Genomic DNA, 13,488 nt, shown 5'->3' on the forward strand with positions numbered 1-13,488 from the left:
CGCAAACGGTTATTGCTATCGGTCGAGATCTACCCACGTACAGATGGCGCGCGGATACACTTTCGCAGATGCGAACATGCTGGCCCCTTCGGAAATCGTATTTCTGACAGTCGCTTGTCGATGAATCGATGACGTCGGTGCTCGGTGTTCGCTTGGCTGTCACTGCATGTTTTCCTTCTTCGTCTTGGTTGTTCTCGATGATCGACGACGATGACGATGAAGTTCATCAGCGGTTGCAGAATGTAAACATGGAAAAGAAGACCCGGTAGAGGGTTTCGAAAATTTTGAGAAATTTGGACAGGTTCTTACCTTGTCCCTTAATTCAAAGGGCCTTGTATTTATTTTTAGGTGATTCAACACTGGAACCATCAGTAGGATGACGACGATTGCCAGGATCTTCTGCAGTACGACGAAAATGATTTGAGATGGAAATCGGCTGCTGTTGTTGTTTACTTTTGGTCACGACGACGACGATTTTTTCATCGATGTGGTTGCTGATGGCGATTCGTTTGCTGCTGCTGCTTGGTTGCCGAATGTTTCTTGCGTGGGTGGAATTGGCAGCAGACAAATTTTGGAAACCGGACGAATGAAGCGACCAGTAGGAGTTTGCACGGATACTACCCGTACGATGCCATCGGTTCCAGGATGGATTTCGACGACTCTGGCCGTCGGCCAAGCCATAGGAGGAGTGTTTTCGTCCTTGATGAGGACTAATTGGTTCAATTTGATGGCAATTGGTGGATTGCACCATTTAGTGCGAGGCTGGAGTGACGACAAATACTCGGAGTGCCATCGTTTCCAGATCAGTTGCAGCATTTTTTGAACTTGTTCCCACTGCCGCAGTCTATTTGATGGGAGAGTTGCGAAGTCGGTATCCGGAATTGCCTTCAATGCAGAACCAACCAGAAAGTGCCCAGGTGTCAGTGTTTCAAAATCGGTCGGATCGTCGCTGAGTGCAATTAGAGGACGGGAATTGAGGCAGCACTCGATTTGTGCCAGCAATGTCTCCATATCGTCTTCCGCTAGGGTGTGGGTGCCCAGTACCCTAACGAAATGCTTTTGGGCGGAATGAATCGCGGCTTCCCAAAGCCCACCGAAATGTGATGCCTTCGGGGGATTGAAATGCCAGCGGATCCTGTGGCTGGCGCATTCTTCTGCAACAGCTTGCTGATGTTCCTTACTGCGAACCAGTTTTCGCAGTTCGTTGGCTGCTCCGATGAAGTTGCGACCGTTGTCGCTATAGATATCGCTGCATAAACCTCGGCGAGAAACAAAGCGACGTAGGGCTTGAAGAAACTTGACGGTACTCAAGTCGATGACCAATTCGAGATGTACGGCGCGGGTAACGAAGCAAACGAAAACGGCCACGTATGCCTTGCGTGGTGCTGCTCGTCGGTGAATGCGCTGTAGAGAAATCGGTCCCCAATAATCCACACCGGTTACGGAGAAAGGGCGCGCAGCCGTGACTCGCGAAGCGGGGAGTTCAGCCATGAATTGCTCTAGAAGTTGTGGCCGAGCTTTCACACATTCGATGCAGTTACGAACAGTTGTTCTGGCCAAGTTCCTGGCCCCTGTGATCCAGTACCGTAAGCGCAAAATGGATACCAGTAGCTGGGGAGCCGCGTGAAGATGCTTCTTGTGTTGTGATCGTACCAGGAGTTTGGATAGCGAATGAGAAGCGGGGAGGATGATCTGATGTTTGCTGTCATACGGTTGCGGTGCTTGATTGAGCCGGCCCCCAATGCGAATCAGCTGATCATCGGAGATGAATGGGTGAAACCAACGTAAGCGAGACTTTGGTGTAACATGCTGGGATTTTTGGAGTTGTTTCCATTCTTCTGCGAATTCTTGTTGCTGCACCAGGCGAATTAGAGTTGCTTCAGCTGCGTTCTTTTCCTTCGTTGTTATGTACGTTGATGGTGAATTGGTTGGGTTCCGCCGACAATTTTCGATGAACCGACGACAGTAGGCAGTTACTCTGAGCATTCGGTCGTAGTCAGAGAATCTTTCCGTGAAAAGGTCGATGAAAGCTGGGTCCGACGATGCTGTACATACTGCTGTTTTTCGTTTCTCTGCTTCTAATAATATTTCAGTGCTAGAAGTGATGTCGATATTTCCAGTTGGCCATGACGTTTGCGGTAGTTGTAGCCATTCAGGTCCTTGCCACCAAAGTTGATTTTCGAGGATGTTTTCCGCAGAGATTCCGCGGGAAAGTAGGTCCGCTGGATTGTCATGACCGGCAACGTGTTTCCAGGAGCAGTTCTGTGTTGATTGTTGTATTTTGGACACACGGTTTGCAACAAATGTGGTCCAGGTAGATGGTGTAGCATTCAGCCAGTTCAGTACCGTTGTTGAGTCTACCCAGAAGAACGTCGGCCCTTGAAGTTCGAGAGATTGCGAGACCTTCTGATAGAGTTCAGCTGAGAGAAGTGCACCACAAAGTTCTAGCCGAGGGATGCTTTGTTGTTTGAGGGGAGCCACTTTAGACCTTGCAGTCAGAAGGGCCACCTTGAAGTCTCCAGAGGAATCTGCCGTTCGAATGTAACAGCATGCGCCGTACGCGTGTTGTGAGGCATCCGAAAAGAAATGGTACTGAACGAACGCAGGTTTCGCAGTCAATAGATAACGATCAATACGCAAACTGTTGAGAAGTGGTAGCTCTGCCATATAGTTGCTCCAACGCTCCTTCATCGGTGTTGGAAGTTCTTCGTCCCAGCTCCAGGTTTTGCCATTTTCATCCTTCAGAGTCCAGAGCGCCTGCATGAAGATTTTAGCGGATATCACAACAGGAACCAGCAGTCCCAGGGGGTCGAAGAGACGCGCTATTTGTGACAGGGCGATCCGCTTGGTCAGAGGAGCCGCAGACGATTCCGGTGGAAATTCGATTTTGTATTTTAGCAGATCCGAAGCCGGCTCCCAATGCAACCCAAGAGATTTTATGCTTTGGTTGCGATCGAGGTCGAAAGAGGTTTGTACCCGAGCAGGAGAAAATAACTGAAGAATACCAAACTCAGGTATGGAAAACCGAATACCTACAACCTAAATGAGGTATTAAGAAGCCCTGCATAAGAGGTAAAATACCTAAAATAATAACTGGTGTGTATTCTGTGCATAACACGTGAATAATGACATCAGGTATGGCAATAACTAAATAATAATAGGCGATTTTTCCATAGAAATAATGATTTTTCCATAATTGAATAATACCTCAAGCAGTCCTCAACACCAAACCAATAACTCGTCGAGGTATTCTATAAATACCTAGAAAATACCAAAATAAGTTATTTTCTATACCTGGGTAACCGACCAATACCTCGCCTTGGTATGATACCTGATTTTGGCATGCTGCAGTTATGTGTCAGTTATTTGTTCCTGCTCGGGTAGAGCTCGGTTGTCTGGTGCAAGTCCTTCAAGGACAGCTTCCTCGTTAGATGCCCATTTGCGCAGCTCAAACCCGCCTTTGGAGAGAAGATCATCCAGTTGCCGTCGAAGTCTCGTAGCTTGTTCGATGCTGTTTGCTCCCGAAAGAAGGTCATCTACATAGACATCCTTTCGTAGAACCTCTGCTGCCTCCGGGAAGTTGTCGTGTTCGTCGTTCGCCAGCTGGAGTAGCACTCGAGTGGCAAGAAAAGGTGCACTTGCGGTACCGTAGGTAACCGTTAGTAGTTCAAACGTATCTAGTGGAAGATCCGGAGATTTTCGCCGGACGATTCGTTGAAGCGGAGTGTCACGTTCGTCAACGAGTACTTGGCGATACATTTGCTTTGCGTCTGCGATCAGCATAACTCGGCGGATTCTGGAGCGCAAAATGATGGAACGTATGTCTTGCTGTACTGTTGGACCAACCATGAGCGCGTCGTTGAGCGAAGGTCCTTCTGGAGATTTGCACGATGCATCGAACACAACTCGAACTTTTGTAGTGGTGCTGTCTTCTCGGACGACAGCGTGGTGGGGCATGTGGTAGCACAGCATCGGAGGAGATTGATGATCGTATACTTGCTTCATGTGCCCCAATGCAAGGTATTCATCCATGAAGGCGGAATATTGCTGAGAAAGTTCCGGAGTGCGACAAAGACGACTTTCTAGCATACGAAAGCGACGGACAGCTGTGCGACGGTTGTCACCTAGCTGTTTGATGACGTCATCCTTTATAGGTAAGCGAACGATGTACCTTCCCTCTGAGTTCCGTCTTACAGTGTGACGAAAATGATCCTCGCAGGCAGCTTCTTCGACGGAATAGTTGGGAGTGGAGTTGTCTTCTTCAATCGCCCAAAATTTCTCTATGAGGTCATGCAGCTCGGAAATAGTTGCGACGTTGGCGATCACTGGAGACTTCGGAGTACCGTTAGAATTCTTGCCGGAAACTATCCAGCCGAGGACAGAGTTGATCAACGTTGGAAGAGCTTCGCCGAGCTGAATCCGACCTGGGACGTTGAAGAGTTCAAAGAATACTTCCGCACCGATGATAATGTCAACCGGGTTTGCTTCGTAGAAGCCTGGATCCGCAAGCTGTACGCCGGGGGGTATGTCCCATGAGGAAGCATCGAAAGAGGCAGACGGAAGATCAATTGTGACCTTTGGAAGTACCAAGAACTCAGCCGGAGTAGAGAAGTCACACACCCTTGAGCGAACAGTGGCGGTGATTTTGTACCTTGCATAGGTTGACGACTGCCCGATCCCTGAGATCGGAATGGAGATTTTTGTTCGCTGCGCTTTGATCAATTGGGAGAACGGCTCGGTAATAAAACAACATTCACTACCCGAATCGAGTAGAGCCCTTGCTGCGTGCTCGATTCCATTCTCGTCGACGAGTTTCACGACTGCGGTGGCTAGTAGTACGCTTCTACGAGTTGGTCCAGCACTGGCATGACTTGAAGGCCCGTGGACAGTGGCTGAAGCGGATGTTCTCGGAGGTTCACGAGGGGCAGAGTGACTTGCTGATGGTGACTGGGAGGATTCTGGTGTCCTGGAGTTCACAGTGACGAAATTCTCCCCGGGGCAGAGCAGAGAGTGATGACGACCTCGACATTTTCGGCAGGAACTTGAAGAAGGGCAGTCTCGAGCTTGATGTCCTTTCCGTAGACAGTTGCGACAGAGCTGGTGGCGACGAACTTCCTTTTCCTTTGCTTCGACGTCGAGTTTAGAGAACGGCTGGCACATGTAGAGTGGATGATGATCAGAACAGATGACGCATTTCCTGGCAGGTTGGATTTGACTCGCTCCATGACTTGCAATCGGACGTTGAACAGATTTCTTGAACTGCTGAAGGGGCGCTGGAGTGTCGACAGCCTTTCCTCGAATGGTTTGGAGGACAGTTACTCTTCGCTGGATGAACGACGTGAGGTCCCTAAACGTCACAGCCTGCTGCGTGGACGAAAACTCTTCCCAATCTCTCCGTGTTGTGGGGTCAAGGCGGACGCTCAGCATGCGAATGAGGATTAGGTCCCAGTGTTCGGTTTTCTCTCCGAGTTGCTTTAGTACCTTCACGTTTGCCTCGAAGTTCTCGACCAGCGAATGCAAATCAGTTGCAGACTCGCGCTTCAGCGAAGCGAATTCAAAAAGGGCGTCCAAATAAGTCTGCTTCAAGCGTAAAGGGTTTTGATAATGCTCCACTAGCAAATTCCACGCCACAAGGTAATTATTCGCACTGATGGTAATTGATTGAATCAATTTCAGGGCTTCACCAGCGAGGGACGATCGGAGATAATAAAATTTCTGAATATTAGACAACTCGACCGAAGAGTGGACCAGCGAGACGAAAAGGTCGTGGAAATTGAGCCACGTGTCGATGTTTCCACTAAACACCGGGAGCTTCACATCGGGCAATCGCACATGCGACGATGGAACATGGATTTGCGAGCTTGAAGGAGAAGGCGATTGGACGGTGTGGGCGACAGGCGATTTATTAACAGCTAGCAGTCCACCCTTTACACGATAGTATGCGGTTTCAAATTCAGTCCGTTCCTTGATTTGCTCATCGACGGAGGCCTCGTCGATAGATTCGAGCTCAGACTGAGTCTTCTGGATGTCCGTCCAGAGTCTGTTGAGATTTTCGAGGCGCACTGGAACTTCGAAAGTGTCTCGTTCCTCATCGTACTCCTCCACAAACGTCTTTATGAGGTTGAACGAGGCCAGGAGACTCTTGATCTTGTTTCTCAACCCTTTGATTTTCCGTTCCGTGGACATTTTGGTGGGATGACGTGGTCTGCAAAGCGTAAGACCGCGTAGATCACACGGGAAGGGTTATAGATTTTAGGAAATGCAATTACCTTCGAAAAGGCAAGAAAGTGCCTTGTACAATCAAATTCAGCAACAGACTTGGATCCAGAAGGCGATAGAAGTTGCTCCGGATTGTCTCCGGACGGGATGGTCGAAAGCGTAGTAGTAGAAGTAGTTGTAGATCACGTGTAGAAGCGAGGAGCCGGGTCTGCAAATCAAAAGACCGCGTAGCTCAAACGGGAAGAGGTATGAATTGTTGGAAAGCTAATTACCTTGTTAAAGGCAATGCAATGCCTTGTATGATCAATTAATGATGGCGCAGTCCAACGACGACGTGATCCTGGCTGTGTCAACGATGGCGGATCCGACGGAGGGCGATGTGGAAGCAGCAATGGCGGTTGTTCTCACCGCGGGAAGCACCGGAACGGACGGAGTTCGACGGCCGTTAATCCGGTTCGAAGGACCAGATGTACGATGAGCTCAGGAAAAAGCGATTCTGTGCTCAATTCACTATTCACCACTTCGCACAACGGGGGCACGATCTCTTCACAGGTAAGTGTAAAAGTTCTCAGTATCTTCTTCTTCTTCTTTCAGGTTCGTAATTGTCTATACACAGCGCAGGTAAGTTTATAATAGTCCAAACACTTTATTTAGCACTAATTTTTATACTAACTATACTTTATTACGCACTAATCTTCCAACTTATCACTACTTCTAATTTCAACTATTTCACCTTCAGTGGGTGGTGGGATGGAAATTCGCACTTTGTTTTTATTTCACGTTCGTTCGCTGATGATGGTGTCGATGACGTCGAGTTGTCGCAAAACCAAAAAAGAGACCGAGCACGCAGTTCATTCGGCCTTTTATAATGGGTTGATCCATTCTGTCACGGTTGACCGGATAGAGCGAGATCGATGAAAACGCAAATTCCCACAGGGCGCCATGATCGAATTCGCAAACGGTTATTGCTATTGGTCGAGATCTACCCACGTACAGATGGCGCGCGGATACACTTTCGCAGATGCGAACAGCTTGTTTCAAGAAGTCGTACACAAGCTTCATGTACACAAGATCAAGTTTGCCCAACACATCTCTAATGTCTGCCTTTTCTGGTTTCCCTCGGGCCCTGAGGGATGCACATAAATCGGATCTGGCAATACCGTATTCGGGGCATTCCCACACAACATGGTTGATATCTTGATAGCCTGCACCACAGCTACAACGATTGCTATCTGTGAGTCCTATTCGATAGAAATGCGAGCCCAGAGAGTAGTGATTGGACATAAGTCGACACATTATCTTGATAAAATCTCGACCCATGTCCAACCCCTTGAACCACGCCGTCTTCGATACCTGTGGGAGAATTGAATGTAACCACCTGCCCAATTCCCCTGCATCCCATTTTTGTTGCCAACTGACCAAGGCATGCTGACGAGCAATCGAAAAAAAATCATTGAAGGCGATATGACGGTCATAAATATCGCCTTCCATAGCGCCCACCTTGGCGAGTGAATCCGCTTTCTCATTGCCCGGGATCGAGCAATGCGAAGGGACCCATACCAAGGTGATATGATATGCTTGATACGATAAAGCACTCAGAATTGATCGAATTTCGCTCAGGAAATACGGGGAGTGCTTCACCGGCCTCATTGAGCGAATAGCCTCAATTGAGCTGAGACTATCCGTAAAAATGAAATATTGATCAGAGGGAAGAGAGGCAATTCGCTCTAATGCGTAGTGTATAGCCGCCAATTCTGCGACATATACAGAGCAAGGACTTTGAAGTTTATGGGCGGCGCTATGAAGCTCATTAAATACACCAAATCCAGTGGAATCATTTGTTTTTGACCCGTCAGTGAAAAACCTTCTGTCGCAACTGACTTGACCAAACTTGCTTGCAAAAATTTTTGGAATGTGCTCCAATCGGAGCGGATCTGGAATTCCACGGATTTCTTGCAACATGGACAGATCAAAACCTATAGTGGAATTGGAGAAGTCTGGGAAGCAATCGCGGTTGGGAATGTTCGATGAAGGGTGAACCTCCAGAGTCATGTACGAGTAGTACACTGTCATAAATTTTGTTTGATGAATTCGTTCGATCAACTTCTCAAAGTTTTCAATTACCAATGGATTTTGCACCTCACAGCGGATGAGGAACCTTAACGACAATTCCACGAAACGATCTGATAAAGGGAGTACTGCTGCTAGTACCTCCAAGCTCATTGTGTGCGTCGAATTCATGCAGCCTAACGCGATCCGAAGACAACGATACTGGATACGCTCAAGCTTCAGGATGTGTGTTTCCGCGGCGCACTGAAAGCAAAAGCTACCGTATTCGAGAACCGACAGTATCGTTGTACGATAAAGCTTTATCAGATCTTCCGGGTGGGCTCCCCACCATGTTCCGGTGAGTGTACGCATGAAGTTGATTCGTTGTTGGCACTTCTGATACAGATAATTAATGTGCTTTCCCCAGGTGCCTTTAGAGTCGAACCAGACCCCCAGATACATATGTGAAAAACCTTGAGTGAGTTCCCTACCCAAAAATTGAAGCTCTAGCTCTGCTGGGTCACGCTTCCTAGAAAAGACAACTAACTCAGTTTTCTCCGGAGAGAATTCGATACCCAGCTTTACAGCCCAAGCAGACAAATTGTCTAAGGTATCTTGCAGTGGTCCTTGCAGATCTTCCGCCTCTGGTCCGGTGATAGAAACCACGGCGTCGTCCGCAAGCTGTCGTAGCGTGCAATTTTCCACGAGACATTCGTCGATGTCTCTAACGTAAAAATTGTAAAGAAGGGGGCTTAAGCATGAGCCCTGGGGGAGACCCATGTAACTAATTCGTGAAGTTGCCGAGGTTCCATGAGAGAAAAACATGTGCTTCTCAGACAACAAGTTGTACAAGTAGTTGTTTAAAATCGGAGAAAGCCCACACTCGTGGAGTTTGTCTGAAAGGACATCAACGCAAACTGCATCAAAAGCCCCCTTGATATCCAAAAATACTGAGCCCATTTGCTCTTTTTGAGCGTAGGCCAGTTGAATTTCTGTAGAAAGCAGCGCCAGACAATCGCTCGTTCCCTTGCCTCTGCGAAAACCGAATTGAGTATCTGAAAGAAGGCCGTTCGATTCAACCCATGTGTCGAGCCGATGGAGAATCATCTTCTCTAGCAGCTTCCGTAAGCACGACAACATCGCAATAGGACGGTACGAGTTGTGATCCGACGCGGGCTTCCCAGGCTTTTGGATGGCAATAACCCTCACTCGTCTCCAGTCATCCGGAACAGTGTTGCTCTCCAAGAATAGATTGAACAAATTCAACAAGCGCCTCTTCGCGACGTCTGGGAGGCCTTTGAGCAAGTTGAACTTTATCCTATCCATTCCTGGGGCAGAGTTGTTACATGACAGAAGCGCGAGTGAGAATTCTAGTATCGAAAAAGGTGAATCCATCGCATTCCTTTCAGGTGGATTACGACGAATATTCGCTTGTACTTGGACCGAATCCGGACAGACTTTCTTTGCGAAATCGAAAATCCATCGAGGCGAGCTTTCTCGATCCTCATTTACTGATACCGCGTTGCGCATTCTCCTTCCGACCGTCCAGAGAGTCCGCATTGACGTCTCCCGCGATAAACCGTTGACGAAATTCCTCCAATAACCACGTTTCTTCGCCTTCACGAGGTTCGTGAATTTGTTGTGAAGAGAGGAATACCACTCATAATTCTCCCGTGTACCGCGCTTCCGGTAGGTTTTAAACGCGGCGGATCTTTCGCGATAGGCTCCGGTACATTCTTCATCCCACCACAGTGTGGGGGGTCTTCGCCGTATCGAAGTTCCCGGAACCGGCCTACGCTGCGCTTGAAGAGCACTTTCGACGATTAACCCGGACAAGAAATGGTATTCTTCCTGCGGTGGAAGAACGTCAACCGACTGCTCGCCCTCTGAGACCAATTCAGCATATTTACCCCAGTCGATGTGCTTCGTGAGGTCATACGCGACGTCGATCTGACGAGCCTGACACGAATCATTGGTAACTGAAATTTTGATTGGCAGATGATCACTACCATGGGGATCCTGAATTACATTCCACGTGCAATCCAATGATAGTGAATTCGAACATATTGAGAGGTCTAACATGCTTGGAGGATCTGGAGGTTTAATTCGCGTTGCTTCCCCGGAGTTCAAAATTGTCAAATTGAAATAGTCGCAGAGGTCATATATCAGGGTTGCGCGATTGTCGTCCTTCGGAGACCCCCAGGCTGTTCCGTGTGCATTAAAATCTCCTAGGATCAACCAAGGTGCAGGCATAGCACAGCATATTTTCGCAAGATCTCTTCGAGATACCCTAGCGCTGGGCGGTATGTACATACTGGCTACACTGAAACTTTTACCCTGTATGGTAACATGACATGCAACTATTTCAGTGTCGTTCATCGGAGGGAAATCAATTCTATAAAAGAAATGGAGCTTTTTGATCCCCAAGATCACCCCTCCATATCCATCCCCTCGATCACAACGAATAATATTAAAATCGTGGAAGGAGACATCTTTATCGGAAGTTAGCCATGTTTCACTAAGAGCAAATATGTCACAGCGTGTGTTGTGGACTAAAAATTTGAACGCATCTATATTTCTAATTAGGCTTCTACAATTCCACTGTAGGATTTCAATCATATCTCCGACCTCACTGGACAAGTTAGCCATCGAAAGATATGATAGATTCAAGAATCGGCCATTTTGAAGTCAGTTGCTTCAGAAAAGGTCTCACAAAAGGAAGTGCCATGTTTATCAAACTTCTTATAGCGGGGGAGACATTAAACGTTTCGAAGATGATATCCACTATCCCAGAAAGAGTCAATTTTCCGGAAGGGTCAACTGGATTCTGTCGACGTTCCTGTTGACTAGTTTGTTGGTTTTCTGGGCGAAAAACTGGGGCAACTGGGGTTTTAGATGCTCCCGGAAGCGACGGAAAGTCTCCAGATGAAAATTTAAAGCCTGGAGGTGAAACCTTTTTGGTACTTCCGCTACTTCTTGATTTTGCCAGAGGGTTTCGCTGAGCTGGTTGAGTAACAGGAGCGTTTTGAGAAACTTGCTGTTGCATGTGCCGTTTTGCTATGCTATGCTATGCTATGCTATGCTATGCTATGCTATGCTATGCTATGCTATGCTATGCTATGCTATGCTATGCTATGCTATGCTATGCTATGCTATGCTATGCTATGCTATGCTATGCTATGCTATGCTATGCTATGCTATGCTATGCTATGCTATGCTATGCTATGCTATGCTATGCTATGCTATGCTATGCTATGCTATGCTATGCTATGCTATGCTATGCTATGCTATGCTATGCTATGCTATGCTATGCTATGCTATGCTATGCTATGCTATGCTATGCTATGCTATGCTATGCTATGCTATGCTATGCTATGCTATGCTATGCTATGCTATGCTATGCTATGCTATGCTATGCTATGCTATGCTATGCTATGCTATGCTATGCTATGCTATGCTATGCTATGCTATGCTATGCTATGCTATGCTATGCTATGCTATGCTATGCTATGCTATGCTATGCTATGCTATGCTATGCTATGCTATGCTATGCTATGCTATGCTATGCTATGCTATGCTATGCTATGCTATGCTATGCTATGCTATGCTATGCTATGCTATGCTATGCTATGCTATGCTATGCTATGCTATGCTATGCTATGCTATGCTATGCTATGCTATGCTATGCTATGCTATGCTATGCTATGCTATGCTATGCTATGCTATGCTATGCTATGCTATGCTATGCTATGCTATGCTATGCTATGCTATGCTCAGAGGAAGAGCGAAACGAACGGCGGGTGGTGTTCGCCGCTGCAAAAGCCGCGCTTAAGACCGAGATAAGAGCAAGCAAAAAGGCCTGCTTTGAGGGTCTCTGTCAGAGTGCCAATACGAACCCGTGGGGTGACGCCTACAGGATCGTTATGGCCAAGACGAGAGGTGTGATGGCTCCTACAGAGCAATCTCCAGAGATGTTGGAGGGGATCATTGGAGGACTTTTTCCGAGTCATGATCCTAGTCCTTGGCCTCCTTTCGTAGGACAGCCGGGGACTGGGGCTGGCGATGAGGAGAGGGTCACCGATGTGGAACTTGCGGGGATAGCTAAGTCCCTTAGCGTAGGTAAGGCCCCAGGTCCGGACGGAGTTCCGAACCTGGCCTTAAAAGTAGCTATTGCAGAGGCTCCCGAGATGTTCAGGTCTGCTATGCAGAAATGCCTGGACGAGGGAGTTTTCCCAGAAGCTTGGAAGAGGCAGAGCCTGGTACTATTGCCAAAGGCGGGGAAACTACCCGGAGACCCGTCGGCATATAGACCAATATGCTTGATTGACACGGCGGGGAAGGTGCTCGAAAAGATCATCCTCAATAGAATGTTGCGGTTCACCGAGGGCGAAAATGGTCTTTCGAGTAACCAGTACGGCTTCCGGAAGGGGAGGTCCACCGTAGACGCTATCTTGTCGGTTACAAAAACCGCCGAGAAAGCACTCGAGCCTAAGAGGAGGGGAATTCGCTTTTGCGCGGTAGTGACTCTGGATGTAAGGAATGCGTTTAATAGCGCCAGCTGGTCTGCTATTGCCGATGCGCTCTTGCGTCTGGGGATACCGGAGTACCTGTACAAGATTCTCGGAAGTTACTTTCAGAATCGTGTACTAGTCTACGACACGGAGGTGGGTCGGAAGTGCTTTCACATAACCTCAGGAGTCCCGCAAGGTTCCATCCTGGGTCCGGTGTTATGGAATGTCATGTACGACGAGGTGTTGAGGTTAGAGTATCCAGTGGGAGTGGTGATTGTCGGATTTGCCGACGACATTACGCTCGAAGTCTACGGTGAAACGATCGAGGAGGTAAAGTTGACTACCAACCACTCGATCAAGGTTGTGGAGGCGTGGATGCGGTCCAGGAAACTGGAGCTGGCTCACCACAAGACAGAGGTGACGGTTGTTAACAACCTGAAGTCGGAGCAGCAGACGGAGATCAGTGTAGGAGACTGTACTATCCTGTCAAAGCGCTCCGTCAAACACTTGGGCGTGATGATCGACGATAAGCTTACCTTCGGTAGCCACGTCGATTATGCCTGTAAAAGAGCCTCCACAGCTATTGCGGCACTGTCCCGGATGATGTCCAATAGCTCTGCGGTGTACGCCAGTAAGCGCAAGCTTCTGGCTAGTGTTGCTACATCCATACTTAGGTATGGCGGCCCGGCGTGGGGCACCGCGCTAAGTA

At 48.1% G+C, this 13,488-nt stretch overlaps 1 protein-coding gene across 1 annotated transcript; it reads right to left on the bottom strand.

The window, feature by feature from the left end:
- Positions 1–459: 459 nt before the first annotated feature.
- Positions 460–6,186, bottom strand: LOC115267934 (uncharacterized). Its single transcript, XM_062858118.1, has 2 exons — positions 3,455–6,186; positions 460–2,941 (listed from the first exon to the last, which is right to left on the bottom strand). The coding sequence occupies exons 1-2, from the start codon at positions 6,184–6,186 to the stop codon at positions 460–462; spliced, it is 5,214 nt and encodes a 1,737-aa protein (XP_062714102.1).
- Positions 6,187–13,488: the final 7,302 nt, after the last annotated feature.

Source organism: Aedes albopictus, chromosome 3, assembly GCF_035046485.1.
Source record: "Aedes albopictus strain Foshan chromosome 3, AalbF5, whole genome shotgun sequence".
NCBI classification, from domain to species: Eukaryota; Metazoa; Arthropoda; class Insecta; order Diptera; family Culicidae; genus Aedes; species Aedes albopictus.

Bases quoted from the DNA above. Each gene is read 5' to 3' on its own strand.
- LOC115267934 (XM_062858118.1), bottom strand. From the start codon at position 6,186: ATGTCCACGGAACGGAAAATCAAAGGGTTGAGAAACAAGATCAAGAGT. The intron at 2,942-3,454 runs GTTTGAGCTGCG...TCGCAACCAAAG, and splicing joins GATCTTCTCTCCAAAGGCGG to CATAAAATCTCTTGGGTTGC.